This window comes from Drosophila grimshawi, unplaced genomic scaffold, assembly GCF_018153295.1.
Source record: "Drosophila grimshawi isolate 15287-2541.00 unplaced genomic scaffold, ASM1815329v1 contig_44, whole genome shotgun sequence".
Lineage (NCBI taxonomy): Eukaryota > Metazoa > Arthropoda > Insecta > Diptera > Drosophilidae > Drosophila > Drosophila grimshawi.
The window spans coordinates 20,233,106-20,254,537 of record NW_025063240.1 but is presented as its reverse complement, the minus strand read 5'-3'; the positions used below and the strand labels follow the sequence as shown (position 1 = coordinate 20,254,537).

Sequence of the window (21,432 nt, the reverse complement as noted above, 5' to 3'; positions counted from 1 at the left end):
AGATTTCTGGAGTTCAAACAGACTCACTCTTGCTCAGACTCAGACTCAGTCGCAGTCTAAGTGGCAGTCTCGGTCTCCGTCGCAGTTGGCTTTCTCAGTTGAGTCCCAGATCGTCTGACACTCAGCCGGCTAATCACATGCAGCTCCAATCAATTCCAAACGCCTTTTATGCCACATGTTGGCCATTTGCACGCTTCGACATTTTCTCGATTGAATTATTATCGACGGCGGCAAAACAACAACCAGTCAACTAGCCAGTCGAGTCGTCCACTTGGTCACAAAGCCTTTTTGCCGACGGCAATGCCCCAGTGGCCATGTTTGCTCTCACCATATTTGCCAGTTGACCAGGCCAGCAAAACAAGTTGCAAAACAAATTTGTCAATGTTTTGACCATTTGTGGGGCGCCGCCAACGTTTTGCGTTGCTCGCTTTGGTTGCGCTTGTTTTGTTTTTGCTTTTTTGCTATTGCTGTGCAACGTGCAACACTCGTCATTAGCTAATTTGGCAGGCCCGTCTCCGTTTAATTAGAGGGTAACGGCGACACCAACAGCAACAGCAACAGCAAACAGCAACAATTTGGTTGCATTTTGCTGTGCAACACTTTCAATTTCTTGTCGTGCCACGCCCAAACGCTCAGAACGCGCACAATGCTCACGTCGTGGCCATTAAAGGCCGCTGCCTCACGATCTCTGAATGGCTGTTGCCTCCTCTCCCTCCTCCCTCACTCACGCTGTTCCAGTTGGTCTGCTGTCGTCACACCCCCAATGTAATCCTCGCACGATCTTCGCTTGCTGCTTGCTTGCTGCAGCCTCTTTTTTGATTAGCTCTCTTCTTTCTACTCTGCTGACTGACTGACTCCAACCTCAACCTCAACTGCAACTCTGACTTTGACTTTGACTCTGAGACTGACTCTGAGACTGACAGTCAGTGCCGCCCGGCTTGTAAAGGTCGTTAAAGCTAGTGCTGCTGGCTGCTGGCATCAGCTCTGCGCCTCAGGGCTATTGTCCTTTCTGCGCCTTCTTCGGGCCAAACTTATGTTGCATATGATTGTGCCCGGGCTATATTCGCTGTGTAAATCAGTTTGCAACATTTTCATTTCGCTTATCGCGTTAATCAGTAAAGTTGAAGTTTATAACTCATTTATGCTTGGCCAGTTTAGTGGAACGCTTTAAAAACTTGCAAGCTGAAATAGCTTTTTATGCACAGAAATAAAGTGTTGCTTAAATAGAAAGTGGCTTTCCATTAACATACTATCCATTTATAATCTGTGTTGAATCGGCGCAAATTCTCCATTCGAATATCTTGAGCAGAAGCCAATTACAATTTTCAGCTAATCTAAAATTTTGAGTGGAATTCTGGTTGAGCAAATACCCCTGAGCGAAATCCACAATCTTTGAAAAAGTCAGAGATTTAAATCTGTTTATAAAAGTCTTTTGCAAAAATGCTATTAAAGCAGAACTTCTAGAATACGATTGCAATGAATGCCAAAGACTTCAATTAATAAATAACAACATATATATTATGATAAATGTCATAATAATAATAATATGCTACACTTTATCTAATAATAATATCTAATCTTAGTTAAAAAATCTGATCAGCTAAATAAATTATAAGCAGAGTATTAAAGGATCAACAGGTCACAGTTGAAATTGATATCAGCTTCTCTTTTTTGAACGTTGTGCAAATGTGCTCATCTATAAAGAAAGAGATGCAACGATAGAAAAGAGAGAGAGAGAGAGAGAGATGGAGAGGGGGGAAGGAAGAGTTTGTTGGCAGTTTGAGGAGAATCTCAGGCAATATTTTGGTATTTTTGTGAAATACCGTCACGTTTTAACATTTTACTACTCACTTGTGGCACGTTGTTGCCATTGAGCATATCAGTTTTGGAATTTTATTGGCCACGCTTCTTACGTATCTACTGCTGCTGCTGGTGGTGCTGCTGCTGCTGTTGTTGCTGTTGTTGCCGTTGTTGCTTGGTCTTTGCCTTTGCCATTTCGCAGCTTGCGCTGATCTTGGCCTTGATAACGCCTTTAAATGTGGCCACAAACTGTGGCTCGACAGACTTGAGACTTGGCTCTTGTGGTCTTGAGTGCCTTGTGGCCAGCGAAACACAGCTCAAAGGTTGACGTTTATATTGGCAAATATTTTAAATATTCCTTGTGGGGGTGTCTGTTGGCTGTGTGGAATTGCAGTTGCTGCGATACCCTGCACCTACGAGAATCACTCAAAAGGGGTATGATAAAGTTGATAAGAGATTTAAGAGATTTAAGTGACGAGGAGTTGGTCGATCGAGTCAAGTTTGGGGATCTTATAATCAAGTGTAGATCAATTTAATTTCAGTTTTTCGCTTCCAAAATCAAGTCAAGTTTCGATAAACAAACCCTCAATTTTTAATTAATTTATTTATATAGTTATCAAATGAGATTAATAATTGCATATATACTATATACAAAAAATGCGGATTATGTCAAATATTTTTGTTTTATAAAATGATGTAGGAATAACCATGGACGTTTGTAGATTAAAGTAATTGTATGCAGGGCATCTCCTAGTCGATACACCTTGTCTGGAGAGCAATCTTACCTGCTTTTTGTTGTCGCTGTGCTCAGTGGCCTTTATTGCCGACTGGGAAAAATGGGAATTAATTGGAATTTTTATAAGCCGCCAGAGCAGAATTTTGCCAAGCAAGCAGCTCATTAATTTTTGATATACTCACATATTTTACGAACTCTTCCCAAAACGCAGCTGCTGCCTCGGCACCGCCCACTTATCGTCGACATGCTGGCGACGCTGACGCTGGCGAAGCTGCTGCTCCGACGCCTAGAAGCTGCTGCACGCTAGAGTTGCAACAGGCGCCGCCAAACGATTACGTTTTAGAAGCACCTGGCGTGGATTCAAATCACCGATCGAGATCACCGCCACCCCCCTTTTACTGCCCGCTGCCGTTGACGCCGCCGCCGGGATATACGGAACGAGTAGCGCCACCAGCGCCGCAGCAGCAGCAGCAGCAGCAGCGGCAACAGCAGCCAGCGGCAGAGCATGCAGTCGCAGCAGTTGCATCAGCAACAGCAGCAACAGCAGCACGACAACAAGCGCGACGCCGACGTCGTCTACGTGAACTCCAGCAACAGCAGCAGCAACAACTGCAGCAGCAACATCAGCTGCAGCAAGGATTTGCATCCAGCACCAACAGCAGCAGCAGCAGCGAGCAGAGCAGCGCCAGCGACTGCAATTTAGGCAGCTCACTCAGACGCCATCGTCGACGCAGACGCAGCTCAAGCCAAGGGCTGAGGGGTAAGTTAAATGGAATGGGGAAGGTTACCGAATTTATTTGTGGCATTCAACAAGTGGCCAAAGAATTATACAAGAAAATCGATACAATTTATTTTATTAATATCCGGTATTTAACATCAGAAATTGTACTTCTTCTCTCTCTTCCTGTCTCTCTTCCTCTCCCTGTCTATCTCTGTTGTAGATGCTTATTGTCCGGACCTGTTGCATGCCTGCTCATTGATACTGCACCAACAGCAACCCGGCAGCAGTGACAGTTCCGTTGGCAACTTTACGGCCACACCACCGCCGCCAACAGAGGCCCAGGCCCCGGAGGTGGGAGTGGTGGTTGGAGAGCAGCGGAGGGGCAGCGTTGAGTACAGCTCAGATTATGTGGAGATTGATGAGCTGTTGCCGCTAGGCTGTGCTGTGCCGCGAGCCAAGAGCACACCACAATTGCTGCAGCATGCTGTAGACCTGGACGAGTGTCTAGTTGCGATGGGTCAGAACCTGAGCCTGCGACGCCCGCGCATCTCACTGACCTGGGTGCTCCGCGAGCACAACCAGCAGCCAACGACGCCGTCACAGCCCGCCCCGGTCCAAAATGATGCGGATGAGTCGCAGGAGAAGGAGCCGCTAAAGCTAAGCAATGGACACACTATTCAGGGTACACGAACCACTGAGAGCATTCGACGCACTGATCCGGTGCCCACGCAGCTGGACGTGACCAAAAAACGTTATCGGGTCAAGCATCAGTTGCCGGGCGGAACGGAGCCGTTAAATGGTTATGCGACCACGCCCACCGCTCATCAGGCACCCAGCAATGGGCACTTGTCGAACCAGAAGTTCTTCAGCAATCAGAATCTGCTAGACTACAAGGATAAGGCGACGCGGAGCACACCCATTGGCGGTGCTCCAGTGGCCGCCGCCTCCACCAAAGAGTTGTTGTTTGTCTGCACCCCACAGCGGGCACCCAGGGGTGGCGATATGCAGAGTGAGGCGCTGCTCCTCGCCCGTAAACGCAACGAGATTAGAAAGAAGCTGGCGAATCGCTTGCAGCAGGCACGATCCGCTGCAGCTGCCGCCTCCTCCTCCACCACCTTGGCCACGGCTGCTACTGTTGCTGCTGAGCCGCGGCAGCTGCAACTGAGCCAGCAGCGTTCCACTTCCACAGCTGCGCCGGGGGATGCGCTGAAGTGCACCTACTCGGAGCCCAGTCTGGTCGCCGTCTCAGAGGGAGGAGGCGTTGGAATTGCGCCACAACAACAGCGTCGCCATCGGCATCGCAAGCGTCGCGAGCGAGAACGCAATCGGGTCCAGCGTTTCGGCTACGAGATCCAAAACGTGGATGAGTTTCTGTCGCGCTGCTCGCTGGCTGCACCCGGTAATATACCCGTTGTGCTGGCCACGGCGACCACATTGTATCAGACACGCCCCGGCGGCTATCAGCTGGAGATTCCCCTGCCCCTGGGAATGGTCGTCAATGCGGTGTTCAAGAATCAGAACTGGCTGTATGTGCAGACGCCGCACGCGGAGGAGGGCTATGTGGGCTATGCGTGTTGTCTGCCCCTAGGGATTCTTCCATCGGCGGCACGCGGCTCCAAGCCGACACCCTGCTGGGAATCAAATGCGGACATCTTTCCGCGTCCCTGCGGCAACATGACCGACTCCGAGAAGGAGATACGCCTGCGTGGCGGCACACGTTCCGACGGCGCACGCACTCCGCGCAGCAGCAGCTCAAAGCCAGCAGCTGGCGCAGCAGGCGCAACCGAGGAGCCGAACAACAACAACAACAACAACCACTGCAGCAAGAGTCATGTGGGTTCCTTGTATGGGGAGCAGCATGTGGATAAATTATATCTACGTGCCGCCTCCCAGCCCAAGCTCGTGGAGAAGGCCTATGCACAACTGAGATCCACCAAGCAGCTGGGTTCTGGGTCTGCCTCTGTGCGCAGCGCTTCCAATGATGAATATGTCACGCTGCAACAGAGGACGACAACGAAGCAGGAGCAGAAGCATCTTCACTCACAGTCTTCACAGTCGGTGCGGCGTCTCTCCAATGTTTCATACATCACCAATGGCCACAATGGCCAGCATCTGCATCCAAAGAGCATTCCACAGCAGCAGCAGCAGCAGCAGCAACAGCAGCAGCAACAGTTGAGCGTGCTGCGGCGGCAACAGCAGAGTGGACTGCGTCAAACTCTAGTCGCCATCAATGCGGACTACATCACGGAGAGCATTTGCGTCCACAAGGGCGAAATTGTGACGCTCTGCGAGTGCCGCGAGTCCAAGGATCAGCGCCAATGGTTCTATGTGAAGACGCGAGACGGACGCGAGGGCTTCATACCAGCCGAGGTGGCCGGCCATGGCTATCTGTAAGCAACCACAACCACAACGACAACAACCACAGCAACAACAGACTGACCAGGCTCACAAGGCTCACAACCCAAAACAAATGAAAAGTCATGCGTATTAGCCAGCCCCCCTCCTCATAAGATCTATCCCACTAAGTAGCAATATATCATGTGTAATTTTATTTGAACTAATTTTAATTGTATGCGTACGCTTCTAGAATCTACATAGATGTAATCTGTGCTATGGGTGTATATGTATATGTATATGTTATATGTATTTATTTAGCATTAGCATACTTGCAACATAAATCAAAGACACACACACATTCAAAAACACACACACACACATCTACAATACACAAGGACACATGGAAAACGAAACTATTTATACAATTATTGTACTTGATGCTTCTACTACATAATTTAAATAAATAAACGTATTAAATCAAATTAACCGCTCTGCTCGATAGCTTTCCCTTAGTGCGGGGCAAACAATCAAATCTGTCAATTACAGGCGATAGGTGCATTTGGGACAGTCGTCGTTAGCAGCAAGACCAGCTCCCAAAAACTACTTGTCTACAGAAATCAGCAGCAGGTGTTTGCATTAAAATGTATACAAAAACTGCAGCATATTTTCTCGCGCAAAAAGTGCTGCCCAGCGCAAGCGGCTGCCTGTGTTGCCAAGTCAGTTACCGATTGGCAAGTGCTGCCAATCACGTCTATCGCCGATTGGCGCCAACTATCGCGTATTTAAAAACATTTCCGTTAGGCACGATAATGCATTGTTTATTGAATTATTGCCTTTCAAAGGCAAATCTTTACGTAAACAAATTACCATTAATATAAGTTACGGAAATATTTGTTCTAAACGTCGATGTTATATAAAATGTTGACCAATTCTTTTTGAGTTATTCAAAATACAATTGTTTTACGACTACTACTAAAATTTGACTTATTTTCATTCAATTCTTGGCAACTTTAATTGTTTTGTTTTTTTTTTTGTTATACAAATGTATTGCTTATTAAAATATAAATATCATATGCTAAAATATCTGATATGAATAGATGTATGTATATGTAGTTCGTTTTTTAGAAATATGCATGCACTGTGGTATTTAAAATTATTGCAATTATTGACTAAAGGTAACAATTCTTTTATACAATCAAACAACAGCACAATACGTTTCTCAAAAGGAAGAGGTGTTTAGGTACTTATATATTTATATGTATGCCATGGCTTGACAATAAGATGCATGCATGCTTATGTTTGTGTGTGTATATCTGATGAGCAAAATCGTGATTAAAATTTAGAACGAAACATTTACAAAAGAGGGGACCATATCTTTTTGAAACAAGTTGGGTTGTAAAGGGCCCTGAAGTAAAAACATTTACAATAGTTGAGCAAAAATGCGTTGTACACATGAGAAATGCTAACAATTACAGGACACAATTGCTACACAAATTCTACAACGAATATTCTAAATAATAAATATTGCTAAATCGTTTACACAAAATACAGACACATTAAAATATCATCTATTGTAAGAGTAGACGACTGACGATCTTGGATGTCGCTTATTTCCGCAGCTCCGGACTGGAGCTGGGCGATACTGTTGAGGCATTATCCAAATTGGTATTGTCGAAACTCTCATGCTGTGGCTCCGGTTCCGTTGGTGGCGCCGGCTTCTTGTCCAGCAGCACCGTCATGCTATTCTTCACATTGCTGGGCTTCTCCTCGTCATGGTTGATATTTAGCATTGTGTCGTTCATGCGATGATAATGCGGCTTCTGCGAGGTGCTCGGCCTTGAGTAGTCCAGATGATCATATTCATCTAGTTTGATGGAGTAAAAGGCAAGAGAATTTATTATTATTAGACGATTATTTGAAGCAGTTGACACATAACAGATGGAGAATGCACTGTGATAACAAGCTACAACAGACACTCGACAATTATTGCTTACCCTCCGGAAACAATATTTTGCTATAAATTTTCACTGTTTTATGACAAATGTGTGTGCATTGTGAATGGGAATGTATATATATAGATAGATATATTGCAATATAATTGTTAATACAATTTGAAATAGGCGGATTTAAGCTGAACTTACCGGGATCTTTGTAGCCCTCCTTCTGCTTTATCTCATCGTAGACATGCTCCTCCTTGAGTGGATCGCCAATGGCATTGTACACATTCGGATTGGTGAGATCAGCATTCATATTCTTGTTCAGCAGTTCATGGTTGTAGTTGATCGAATAGCTGCCCACTGTGGTAAAAAAGTAAAGAATTTAGTTGACGAAACCAGTTAAGGTGCAGCACAGACGGCCAGGCGTACCTCTGCTGCTGGCATTCGAATCATCGCCATACTCGGTGCACACCGAGCCATTCTGGTTGAAGTTGTTCATCTTGGGTCGCAGGTGGTTGGACAAGAGTCGCGTTTCCGCCTGCATGCCATAGACGGGATTATCAAAGTTGTGATTGGCTGGTGGCCAGGCGGTTGTTCCGTTCGTATCATGCGTGTAGTGGACATGGGCGATCTCTGTCTTTAGATTGGACACACGCCGCCGATAGTAGAGGAACACAGCGCAAATGATGGCGGCGCACAGCGTCAGCAGTGCCATACTCCAAGCAACACTCGCATTATTCGCTGAGTAGAGTAGAAGAAAACTCAATAAGGGATCTATGGATTTGATAGTCAGTGCTACCTACATTCTACGTGCTCCGCAATGCGCTGCATAGCGATTAGCTCGTCGCAATTGGCGCCGGTGTAGCCGCTGCGACAGACGCAACCCTCGGCTGCATGGCACTGAAAATTGGAGGAGGGACACGCGCAGGGATTCATACAGTATTCGCCATAGAAGCCCTCGGGGCAAATGTAATTGCACTGATCACCCATCCAGCCGGGCAAACAGATGCAGTGGCCATCGTTCTTGCGGCAGGTGCGATGATGCTGGCAGCGACACCGTTGCGTGCAGCCCTGGCCGTAGGTGTCCTGCGGACACGACTGATTGCAATTGGCGCCCGTCCAACCGGGCAGGCAGATGCAGTGGCCGTTCTCATGATTGCACTCGCCGGCATGCTCACAGCTGCACTTCAGCTGGCAGTTGGGTCCATACATTCCCGGCTTGCAGGCATGCTCGCAGGTGCGCCCCAAATAGCCGGGTCGACACAAAACCTCACCCGTTATATGGTCACATGTGGCATTGCCTTCACAGAACGATTTAAAGATTAGATTCAGATTTAGATTTACCGAATCGAGATTTACAAATGCTGTTTGCTTACCGTGAAGGCTCTCCGGACAGCGCTCCTTGCACTCCATACCATAAAAGCCATCGGAACAGGGCTCGGAGCAGTCCTCGCCGGTCCAGCCGGGCGCACAGATGCAGTCGCCCGATTCGGAGTCGCACGATGAGTTGTTCAGGCATCTGCAAACTTTATCGCAATTTTCACCATAGTAACCGCTGGGACAGTTCGTCTCACAATGAACGCCTTGGGTTCGTTTTGTTTTTTTCATTTTGGGTCACAAGGAATAAAGTAAACAAAAAAAAAAACGAGTGCAAAACAAGAAACACAAATTAAGATTAAATAGAAACATAACACAAACAAACAAATGCAAAAAATGAGGTGAAATCAAGTGAGAAAGATAGCAGGAAATGTGTGTGAGTGTGTGGGAGAGGTGTGTGAGATTGTTCCCAGCAGCAGCGAACTAGTGAATGACCCCTCTTTACCGCATGGAATCCATTACCTAGTACATTACCATACTCCTCTATAGATATTTCTTACTTGTACTGGTTTCTTGCTTATTCTACTTTTTTTGTGGCCTGAAACTTAAAATATATTTCTATGTTAATATACACAATTTTAACATATCCTAGCATAATTCATAATATTGTATGTATAGTAAACTTTGTATATTTTGGCTACTATATTTTTTAACTGTCGACTACACATTTTTCTGTATTTGAGGTTACATTATTTAAGGTTACTAACTAATCTTTCAGCATTACAAAGTAATGCAGCAAGTTTAGTCTGAGGTCTGAGTATAGATTACGATCAACAAAGTATAGATTACGAATCGAATACGCAAGGGGAATTTTCGCTGCTGGGTCTTTTAAGGGCATGTTTCGTCCGTTTCTACTTGAAACTGTGAGAGAATGTGTGTGTTTGGAGTTGTGTCTGAGAATGGAGTTAGGAGCGATGAGTGTCTTATGCAAAGCACAATGAGTGGGTTTGGTAAGTGATATTCCCGCGTATTCTGTGTACCTCGCCAGCCCTGCTTGCAGATGCAACGACCCGTGGTCGCCTCACAGGCAATGGTGTTGTACTTGTCGCACTGACACTGCTGACTGCAGTCGTTTCCAAAGCTGTTCGGTTCACACTTCTGCGAACAACGCTTGCCAGTCCAGCCGGCAGCACAGGTGCAGTTCCCGTTGATTGGATTGCAGGAGGCGTTGTTCTCGCACTCGCAGATGTGCCGACAGCCATCTCCATACATGTTGAGATCACAGGATCGATCGCATTTGTTGTTGCGCCAGCCGGGCGCACACAGGCACTGACCCGTCTCCGGCGCACACTTGGCGCCATTCTCACAGTCACACTGAAAGGCACAACCCTGGCCGTAGGTGCCCGTCGGACAGCTCTGCTCGCACTTGTCACCCTGGAACCCAGGCGCACAGATGCAGGTGCCATTGGTAGGCGAACATTTGGCTCCGTTGCGACAATCACAATTCTGCTCACAGTTCAGGCCGTACTTGAGGAATGCACAGGGCCGGGTGCACTGGGCACTGCTCCAGCCGATGCTGCAGTCGCAACGACCCGTCTCCGGCTGGCACCGATCCGTGTGCTCCATGTCGCACTCGCAGGTCTTGCTGCAGTCCGCCCCATACTTGTTCGGTTCGCAGATGCGCTCCTCGCACCGCTCGCCCCGCCAGCCGAGCGCACACTCGCACTTGCCAGTGGGACTGCAGGCCGCATCGTTCTCGCAGTGGCATCTCTCCGTGCAGTTGCGTCCGTACGTGTTCAGCGGGCACTCGTCCATGCACACCTCGCCCATGTACCCGGGTGGGCACTCGCAGCGTCCCGTAATATGATGGCAGGGTGCATCATTGTAGCATTCGCAGGATAGCTCGCAATTGAGTCCATGACTGCCCGTGGGGCATTTGTTGGCGCAGACGTCGCCCGTCCAGCCGGCGGTGCATTCGCACGCGCCGTTGTGCGGATCACATTTGCCATCGTTCTGGCAGCGACAGTCCTCCTCGCATTGGGCGCCATGCTTGCCATCCGGGCAGCGCATGTCACATCTAATTTTTGGTTGGTGGGTTCGGAGGATGTTAGACTCGAGAATTGTTATTGATATTCACTTGTCCACTTACAAAGGACCCGTGTAGCCGGGTGCACAGGAGCACTTGCCGGAGATGTGATCACAGCTGCCGCCGTTCTCGCAGCGACACAACTCCGCACACTTCTCGCCATATTGTCCGGGTGGACAGATCTCGGCACATCTCTCACCCGCATATCCCTTGGCGCACTCGCATTCGCCCGTGAAAGGTTCACAGCTGGCGTTGTTCAAACAATCGCACTTCAGCTTGCAGTCGATGCCATAAAGACCCGGCGAGCAATCTGACGAAGAGTTTTTTGCGTTAGCTTTAACTATCTATATACATATATATATATATATATTTTTCAACTCGGCATGTTGAGTTTTCTTTCACAGGGTGCTCTCATTTATATACAGTTTTATAATACAGTTAGTCGCGGTTGGAAAAATGCCTTTCCTTGTGTGGGTAGGTGAGTTGGTTGTAGCGTGTCTGAAGCCCAGTTAATTAAATTATTGATTGATTGAGAAGCGTGTGTGTGTTAAGTGTAGGTCGTGTCTGTGTGTGTGTTTATGGGTTAGTACTTTTAAAAACATTGCAACTTAAAACATTAATCACAGAAAGTTTACAGAGGTAAACAAAACAAAAAATATAATTGTGCCAACCGAATTATCTTCGATGTACCGAAGATTGTATACACTTGCAGAGCTATAAATTATTCATTAATTGTTATAGATTGATAATCGTCTGTAATCGATAATCTAATTCGTAAATCTCTCTTTAACAATGCTTCAAGAGTACTTCGAGCCTGAAGTTCCTTCTATAAGTGTTTTTTATTTTTGGATCATTAAAGTTTTCCTGTCCATGAAACATATACGAGTATAACACCCGTGCTGAGTTATGAATTAGTCAGTAATTGTTATGGATCGATTGTAGCGCTATCTAATCTATAAACTGACCTAATCAGTTTATAAGGCATTAAGTTCTTTAAATAAATGTTATCTACGCCTTTTTGTTTTTTATTTACCAGTGTTCTTGTGTTCATTCATTCGCTCTAATCTGTGTAAACATAAAACTGTATCGGATACAATTCTACAAAACATGTATATCAAATAATTGTTTATATATAACTATATACTATCTATCTGTCTCAATCTAGAAGTCAATCAATCAAAAGCTGTTCACTTATATTCCACAATTATACAACATAATATTAAACATATGCTTTGCAAGCGCATCTGCAGATTAGTTTAGATTCGGGAACTGGCCAAACAGACTTAAATTCTCTCATTTGGAGTCTCTGCTTGAGCCACGCCCCTTGAACCCAAGGCGTTTCATTGTAATTGACACAGCACACATAAGGGAACTAAGACTAAGGAAATTTGGTGCATATTGCAATTGCATATCAAACTTGAAACGAACTTATGTTGCAGGCGGGTCCTCCATAGCCTTCGGTGCACTTGCACTTCTCGGGTGCAATGCATCTGCCGTGCTGGCAGGCCTCACTGCAGTGGGGGATGCACTCGCTGCCACTGCGCACGTAACCATCTGTAAGGGGAGAAGCAGTCTTAGGAGTAAACAGACAGATATGTGACTATGTGACTTACCACAACAGTCGCGCACAATGCGCGCCTTGGTCAGCGATTGTGTTTTGTTCACGACCCGATGACGAATGCGATAGGTGGGGCAGCTAGGGGGTATGCTCAGGCACCAAGTGGAACCGCGCTCTTGGAACGACTGCAGCTCCGTGATGACAACCTCCACATTATAGCTGCAAAGTAAAACAAAATGAATATCGAACACTTAATGCTCTTCATGGCTCATTCGTTGCTTACTTTTCACGCTTTTTGCAGACATTGGGTCCCTCGGGTCCTTCAATGGCCGTGATCTCGTCCTGAGCATTCGCCAGCAATGCTAGCAGTCCCAATCCAATCCAGCTTAGTCGCAACATGAATTTGGCAATGACTTCCTTTTTTCATAAATCTCAAATCTCTACAGTTGCTGCTGCTCAACGCATCACATTAAATTGGGGCGCAGATACGCTTTAAGAAGTTCTTTATGACTGAATACTACTTCTGGACTACTTCCGATTGTTCTGACTCAGCCTTAGGCAGCGAGACGATTGCGAGTAAACAACTGCAATAAAAAGTGATACTGCTTTTAAAAATAAATAAATAAATCAGTTGTTCTTAATAATCGTTATATATACAGTTCATTATACTTATTAATGTGGATTGTGGAAAGATTTGTTGCTTGCAAGCTTTTCTGCAAATTCTTCCAAGAAAGAATTATATAATACCTGTAAAGTTTGAATATAGTCTCAAGTAAAGAAAGTTTTAAAGTAGGCTTTGAAAAAAAAATAAAAGTTACACGGAGACGAGACAATTCAAAACGTAGCTAAATTCCAACACAACAAGACAGTCTGATTGTGAAATCAAAAATAGTCTGAAATTCGAAACGATAAAGATCTTTGATCCCGCACATATATAGAGTAAGGTAAATACCAACAAATAGCACAGATGATGCAGAAACAACGTTCACCCTACACCGGCGGCGGACTCAATTTACAGCAGCTGAAGGCGACGGCTTTCAAGGAGCCGGAGACCCTTAAAGAAATGCCCTTTCTGGCACAGTTCATGTCCTGGTGAGTGAAACGACCACGATGTTGGGGAGGAGAAGAAGGTATTTAACTATTCATCCACACAGCGCCGCATCGAAAAGATATGCGGATCGTGGTCAGCGCAGCGGAACTCCCCGCAGCAACAACTGCACCTACGAGGGTGACATAGTGTCGCCAATGCAATTGGTCGAGTCGAGTAAATGGCAACCGCAGATGGCTTACAACTGCAACAACAACCACAATATGGACCAACAAATGATGCCAATGCGTCGTCTCCACACTGAGGAGGAGCCCGTTCTGCAGCAGTGTAGCAGCTACAACAGCAACTACATCAACAACAATAACAACTACAACAACCAGAACAACAACAACAATAATAACTACAGCTACAGCAATAGCAACAAAAACCGAAGCAACTATCAGAGCGACACGGATTCGGAGTTGGAGACGGAGTACCGCAAAAATTCGCACACCTCCGAGTCGTGCATCTTTCCAAAGGATTCCCGTTGTCGTCGCGGCATCGAGTACTTGAAGTCGACTATGCAGCCACAGCGACAGATGCTCATGGAGGCGGCTATGCAACGCTTCTGCGAGAATACGTTCCTCAACCGGATGCTTCTGCTGCTGCAGCTGTTCGGGATTTTGGCCACGGGTGCAATTGTGCATGGCGTCCGTCTGGGCATCAATCTTACCCAGCGAAGCTTCCGGCTGCTGCACTGCAAATTTAAGTTGCGCAGTCTTCTGCGCAAGTTGCTGTGGAGCCTGGCCGGTGCCAAGGGGGACGATGCACTGCTCTTTCTGGGCGTCTTGATAATCTCGCCGTGGCTATTTCTCATTGGCCTCGTCGGATTTATCATCTCGTCTGTATTACATTTCAAGGAAGTATTGGGCACAATTATGCTCAATTATGTTTTCAAGTAAACATTGAGAGCGACTTCGGGAGAGATTTTCAAGATAGAGGGGGACAGAGAGGCATGCAGAGAGAGAGAGAGAGAGAGAGAGAGAGAGAGAGGGGGGGAGGGGGGGGGAGGGGGGGGGGGGAGGGGGAGAGAGAGTGGAGGCAGAGGAGGGAGAGGGCAGAGAGAGAGAGAGAGAGAGGCAGAGAGAGAGAGAGGGAAAGTCAATTTAAAATTCCAAAAGAATGCGGAAACTTTGAAGACAACTCATACATAATAAATGATGAAAACAAGTTCAAATTTTGATTCTGGGCAAAATTCTTTAGTATGATAATGTTGCAGGGTTCGTTTCTCATATGGATAACTGCTTTTGATGCAACTATAACAACTAATATCTCAGATTTAAAACATATAAATGATTTGAGAACATATTTTCATATTCATTTACTATCATATATGTATATATGTAGATTTGCAAAATATATAAATCTGAAAGCATCCCAATGACTGATCTAATATTATATGAGTTACCTGCAAGACTTGACTTTATTTAAACAGCTGGCATAGGTAGAATTGTATGTCAGCATCTAAATGTGTGGGTGTTTGAAAAAATAAACTTTAAAAAGCGATTTCTCATTATTTAAAAACATTTTTAAATATCGGAATTCAATCACATAAATTAGCATCGATAGAGAAAAATATGTATAGACAAACGCACACAATTTGTGGTAAACAAATATTTTGTGTAACCTGGAATAAATAAGACTGCGCAGACTGATTTTGAATGCAGTACAAATGTATCTGCTCTTTCTTCCTTTTAGTCTGCTAAACGCCACCGATTCGAGCTCATTTTTACATTGCTCACACGCAGAAACGCAACTGCAATTAAATTGTGTACTATGCACAGTACTTGCTAAATGTATATCCAAGCAGATACAGATACATTCACATATATACATATGTACTCTGTTTATTTTATGATAAATATGCAGAGCAACAAAAGCATTTCCGTTGCTCATCATCATCATGAGAATCATCATCATCATCAACATCATCATCATCATCGGGAGATCAAGAGTAGTCGCACTGTTGGATTGAATCTATGCCCCCCTGCTGCTCCTTCACCTTGCTCCCACCCGATCCCCGAGCAGCGCTTCATTTTCAATTGCATTGCACTTTAGAGCCCCAACAAATATGTAGTATACACACGCAAGCACGTAAATACTTGGATTGTGTATATATAAAAATATATATATATATAAATGTATATAGTGCGTCATTTCAGAATTTGTGTTATGCTAATTGAAATCAATCACAAGTTTTGTTATAATGTCCATTTTCACGCCAAACGCAGCCATTTTGGAGCATTACTTGATAAGCGTGATCTAAACTAGCAAAATAGTTTCTTTCTGTTTTGCTCGACAACCAGTTTCAAGGCTGAGCCAAGCAAAAGGCTAAAGATAAGCTTAGAGTGCTACAATTTGCAGTGGTAATATGAGCTGCGAAATCGATCAAAAGTGAAGGCAGAAAGCACAACTCAATTCAAATATGTCAAGATTACGTGGGAATTGGAACAAGTGAACAAGCAACGATCAGGATACAATTACAATGACCCAATAACAAATATTACACAACCATTTCAATGCCTGAAGACCGAAACGGAAACAAAAGAGTTGTAGTTGTAGTCAAAACAGAATTGTATATAATTATAAAATAGAAGAGGCAAAGGCATTTGGATAATGCTAGATATTTAAACATGAAACATTTTCATGAATCTATCTGAACTACTATCAACTGACAATTGTCCAGCAATTTTAATAATATATCCAGCATTTAGTGCTTAATCCAGCCGTAAAATCTGTATTAAATTATTGCATGACAGCTGCGTTTATTTGCTTTTTTTTTTGTTGGTTTCAAATCGCGTGACAAACTAAATATGACTGTACACAAAGCCATGTTGTATGAGTATTCTAGATAAAGGAAAAAATATAGCTGTGCACGTGATAAATACTTAATGATATCCCAGGTAAGAAGCAATGGCTAATTAATGGCTGAAAATTCCGTAGCCTTGAAAATGCTATTAATGACCAGGAATCGACCTACGACACAAAATCGACATTGACCCTGTCTGATACACCAAAGACCCTAAATTGTGATTTAGTTGCAAATGGTTCATAAAATACAAACACGAAAGCGATAAAGCGAATGTTGGGTTAAGAAAAAGCATTAAGAGATACAGCACAGATAAATGTGTGCATAACTTTTATCATTGGGTTAAATAGTTTATCTTGTGCTTACTTTCTACCCATCTCTCTCTCTCGCTCGGCTAATGACTGATAGTAGGCAAAAGATAACCAGTCACTGATAATGACTAATTTAACTCAGCGGGTGAACAAGTATCTTCATCTGTGTCCACGTTGGCATAGCTACGTATCAAACGTGCCGGAGATGGCTAATCCGGTCATGGACTATTGGCACCAACAACAGCAGCAACAACAACCACAATAAAATAACAACACTTTGTCGCAAATGATGAACGCCACAGCGCACGCTTTGCCGTCAATTGGCCCACTCACTATATGAAATATGTATGTGTGAAAAAATCAAATAAACGAACTGATTTACACACAACAACAACAAAAAAGCAAGTAAGACCGCTGTAGTCGAGTGAGCTCGACTACGATATACCCTGTTCCCAACTGCCAAATGCATATTGAAAATGAGATCTTAACTTGCGTATTTCTGATGCCATCTTGATGATATTTGTCCAGTTAATCAATATCTATATGTTTATTATATATCAGAAGTCTCTGATCAATTCTTGCTTTTATATTTACTAACAAGACTTTATCGACTCGTTGGCTGATCAAAAATAAAGAAATATACTGTATGGAGTCGGGGATACTTCCTTCTGCCTGTTACATACTTTTTCCCAAGACCATTATACCCTTTTAACCTGTTTTCAATGCGTTCAGCGTATAAACTGTCTTACGGTTAGGGAGTCAGCTAAATGACCTATGGCATATTATTGATTAAATAATAACAACAAATACTTGAAACATTTCTAACAGTGCCCGTCATTGGCTTTAATAGGCCATAAATTGGTTTGGCCGTCTAAGTGGAGGGTATCAGCACAGTCGCACAGCAGTGTACAAAAAGATTTAGCGTCTGCCTTTGTTGTTGTGGTTCACTATTAAGTTGCTTTCCTGGTTTCCATTCAAGGCATATATATGTACATAAAGTTTGTGTATATACATATAATTAGTACATAAAACACATATGTCTATTCGCACAATTTGTTAAGTTTACAAGTTAAATGAAAATGATTCGCATGACTCATTGCGCAGCGAACAAATAAGTAGCCGGCTAAAAACTATTCACCTATGCATTCACACATGTATTTCCATCTGTATCTGTATCTGTCTTTTGTTTTTCAATATCTTAGTCATTCATTCAAGAGTTGAAAAACACATCTGGTTTTGTTTTGCAATTAATGTGTGTAGTGCTTACATTCATTCACAATTGTGAACGATTAATAAAATGATAAGTTTATATCCGATAAGAGATTGTTTCGCATCGTCGGGAAAACGCGTTAAGGACATACATTGAATCGGCTCACTTATCAGTTTATTACGTAAACAAATGAATATATATATATAAAATAATCGCAAGTTTTCAGACAATTTTAAGGTTCACTTGCAGTAAATATTGCATTTCTGATAGGAATGAACTAATTGATCTGTTTACTAAAGCTCACATCTATATTAATAGTATAAAACTGATTAGCTCTCAGAATTTGTTAGGGCCGATGTATTATGACTAATCCCAGACAAAAACAAATCTATATTTATATATAATATAATTTGCACAACTAGCGTTAGTTAATTGGCATACTTGATTCGTTCATCGAAATGATTTCGACTATCGGTTAGAACATAGCTTGCAGGACAGATTACAGAGTATATCATTTGTTTCAAAAGCAACCCAATTTTTGGTACTTTCCCAACTCGAAAAGAGATTACATTGCTTTGAGGTCAAATCAGTACTTTTGTGCTTTGTTCATATTGTACTAAGACTTGTTTTAAAATGTCGCATATCTTGAGTGTGTGGGCGGTTTTTCCGAGAGTGGATTAAACTCTATAATATGAGTGTGTACATGACTGATATCCAGTGGAATATATAAAATGGCGCAGTTGATTGTCAATAAACAAAGAATTTTATATATACAAAAAGTACTATAAGTTCGTGCCTGGGCTTTGAGTTAGCGAAGCAAACTGCGACTTTATACAACAACCCAAAGTCTGAATTTGACTTGAAATTTCAAGTAGTGAGAAATGCTTCATATCGCGTTAGCAAATTTAATGCCATATAAAAAAACAAACACAGAAATATAAGTCAACAATTAATAGGAAAAATAATGTGATAAACAAACGGCAATTATTTGCATCATTTAACAAAAGGAAAAATAAACATTCACTAAACATTCAGCATTATTTTTCGCTGAATTCAAAAACAAGTCCATTTTGAAGTTGTGTGTTGTATAAGAAACAAAGAGCAACTTGCACGTTGAGTCCACGTTTCAAGTCTCACACAGCTCACACAGTGTGATAAACACACGTCAGCAGAATGCATCGAAAGTGTGTAAAATGATATCCAAACTCGTCATCAGACACCATTTGAGAACCGCTTTCAAAACAAAAGTATTTTGTTGCTATTTGCAGGGAATGCAATCGCTATTTGGAAGTTAGCGTGAAATGAGGCAAGCAGCGGAGAAAAGCTATGCAATACGTGGCATAAATGAAAAACAAAAAAAGAAAATAATACTGAAAAGCTGTTGGCATCATAATCAGACAGAGAACAGACAACTTGGCAGGTTGCCAAGAGTCCCTAATGGAAATCATGTCTAGCTGGCTTTGTCTCATGTTAACATTACCATTAATGCTGAGTACTTCAAGAGTCCGTTGCACGATATCAGCTCATGGTTAGTGCTTAATCAGGCAAACAAACAGCCTGAATAAAATATGGTAATCAAGGCGCGTGCAAGAAAAGAGCATTGGGAGAATTGTGTAAAAACTCTTCATCGAACGAAATGCTGAGTACGAAATTTATAATGAGGTGTGCTTTGGGTGTGCAAATTATAATGACTTATGTCTGTATTATTATGAAGGGGCGCATTGTGTTATTGCCGCTGTAGAAACTTGTGCTGTGCAGTGCATTGCACTTTTTAATCCCATCCCAATTCCATTGCCAATGTCGTCAGTTGTAAATATTTTGATGTTAAGTGATGTGGCAAGTTTAGCGCAAGACTCATTTACATATTGTAATATTGTCGAAACAATTGGCAACTTGAAGTGCTATGAAAAAAAGCTTTTATATTTTCATGCAAATAATTACCTGTCTTGCTATAAAAATATATTCTAATATGCTTACGTCAGAGATTTACTGACATAATAATTGTTAGCGTTAGAAGTGACTGATAGATAGATATATTATTTACTAGCTACGTTAGTGTAATCAATATTTTGCCTATAGGTGTCTTTGCTTAAAGCTTCAATAACAGAAAATCGCTAGTAAATACAGATTACAGAATTAAAGTTTAATTTGTTGTTGCAGCTTCACAGAAGCCAGCTGTTAATAATCCTACCCAGAGCAATCCCCTGCCTACTCACCCGCTGTTAAGATGAAACACAAAAACCCAACACATGTGTGTACATGCACACACACATATGTAGATACGTATGTACATATGTCTGTCTCTAACTGCATGCATGATTAAAGCGAGACGAAAGACGAGCAATCACAAATACTAAACCGTGAGTTTTGTATGCTTGTGTGTGTTTATTTACGTATGCAGAGGCTTCAACAGACATTCAGTCAGCGAATTGAGTTAATTTGTAGAATTCTGTTTATGAACAGTGCCCTGCGGCTGCTGTTAATGCGAGACAGATGCTGCTCGCTCTCTTTCTCTCGTTCTCGCTCTTATACATAATATATGCGGGCTAATAGGCTGAGTTGGGTTTTGTTTGTTTTCTTTTGACTGAAAAAGAAGGAAAGTCGCCATTTTTGCAGCTCAAAAATTCGCATATTTTTGTCGCTTTCTACGCTGTATCGATGAGCGAGAGGGCGCGGAATGCTAAGCAACAGCAACAAAGGCAAAGCGAAAACGACAAGCGACAAACCGCAATCCCAAAAAAAACAGGTTTAACTGTCTTTTTAACGCGCTCGCACTCAAAATAAGAACGTTAATTGACACGCACACCTAAACAAAACTCACACACACAAGTGCACAGAGCACATACATACATATGCAGAGAGACACTCGAAAGCCAAAAGCTAACTGGAACTTTCGTAAAACAACAAGAAAAAGAAGAAGCATTTGCGTTGTATGATATTTTTGGCATATAATTTGCACTCAGTTTTACCTTTATTATCCAGCAATTCGCTTGTTCTCACTCAAAACAAGTTGGAGAGAGAAGGAATGCACTCAATTTACACTCGCAATGCACATAATATGGTATTTTATATATTTCAACACAATTGTTTATTTTTATTTTGGCACCAATTTTCTGGTATACGCATCCGCTCAAGAACACATTTAAAAAACGCAAATACCCGTAACGAGCAAAATTAAGATGCAATTAAGTTTGCTGTGATTGGTGTACGCAGCAATGGCTTTTATTTTGTAATATATTTAAGCAATCCGTTCCGAACTCGAGCACTCTTTGAGCGCAACTATTAGTTAACAGCTGCACAAAATGGTGAGGGCGGGCTAACATAACATCTTGAGTAATAACAGCCACTTAACAGTTCTGCTGAGCAGTGCTGAAAAATACTGAAACATATCGATGCTCCTCCGGTTAACAGAGCTCAACTGGCTTAACAGCAAACTCCACCGCTTAACATACGACGCAATAAAGAAATTCACCACACGCTACAATCGAAATATAAAGTTTTGAAATAACGTCTTTGAGGCCAC

General features: G+C 43.1%; 3 protein-coding genes across 7 annotated transcripts; 2 read left to right on the top strand and 1 right to left on the bottom strand.

Moving 5' to 3' along the window:
- The first annotated feature begins 3,167 nt into the window (after positions 1–3,167).
- LOC6556775 lies at positions 3,168–6,066 on the top strand. The gene is made up of 2 exons (XM_032742942.2): positions 3,168–3,296; positions 3,478–6,066. The coding sequence occupies exon 2, from the start codon at positions 3,771–3,773 to the stop codon at positions 5,649–5,651; it is 1,881 nt and encodes a 626-aa protein (XP_032598833.1). The 5' UTR covers positions 3,168–3,296; positions 3,478–3,770; the 3' UTR covers positions 5,652–6,066.
- Positions 6,067–6,391: 325 nt separating this feature from the next.
- Positions 6,392–21,190, bottom strand: LOC6556836 (protein draper). Of its 4 annotated transcripts, none has more exons than XM_032742937.2 (11): positions 20,879–21,190; positions 12,776–13,076; positions 12,548–12,711; positions 12,363–12,488; positions 10,998–11,244; positions 9,889–10,925; positions 8,908–9,114; positions 8,335–8,832; positions 7,961–8,272; positions 7,736–7,891; positions 6,392–7,458 (listed from the first exon to the last, which is right to left on the bottom strand). In XM_032742937.2, the coding sequence occupies exons 2-11, from the start codon at positions 12,889–12,891 to the stop codon at positions 7,202–7,204; spliced, it is 3,120 nt and encodes a 1,039-aa protein (XP_032598828.1). In that variant the 5' UTR covers positions 12,892–13,076; positions 20,879–21,190; the 3' UTR covers positions 6,392–7,201. The 4 variants fall into 4 exon arrangements, with proteins under 4 accessions (XP_032598828.1, XP_032598831.1, XP_032598832.1 ...); XM_032742938.1 differs by lacking the exon at positions 6,392–7,458 and adding an exon at positions 7,563–7,621 and having other exon boundaries at positions 20,879–21,134; XM_032742940.2 differs by lacking the exons at positions 9,889–10,925; positions 10,998–11,244.
- LOC6556820 (homeobox protein 5) lies at positions 13,358–14,564 on the top strand. 2 transcript variants are annotated; one of them, XM_043215571.1, is made up of 3 exons: positions 13,362–13,436; positions 13,511–13,584; positions 13,647–14,564. In XM_043215571.1, exons 2-3 carry the CDS (start codon positions 13,556–13,558, stop codon positions 14,479–14,481), a joined length of 864 nt encoding a protein of 287 aa, XP_043071506.1. In that variant the 5' UTR covers positions 13,362–13,436; positions 13,511–13,555; the 3' UTR covers positions 14,482–14,564. The 2 variants fall into 2 exon arrangements, with proteins under 2 accessions (XP_043071505.1, XP_043071506.1); XM_043215570.1 differs by having other exon boundaries at positions 13,358–13,584.
- Positions 21,191–21,432: the final 242 nt, after the last annotated feature.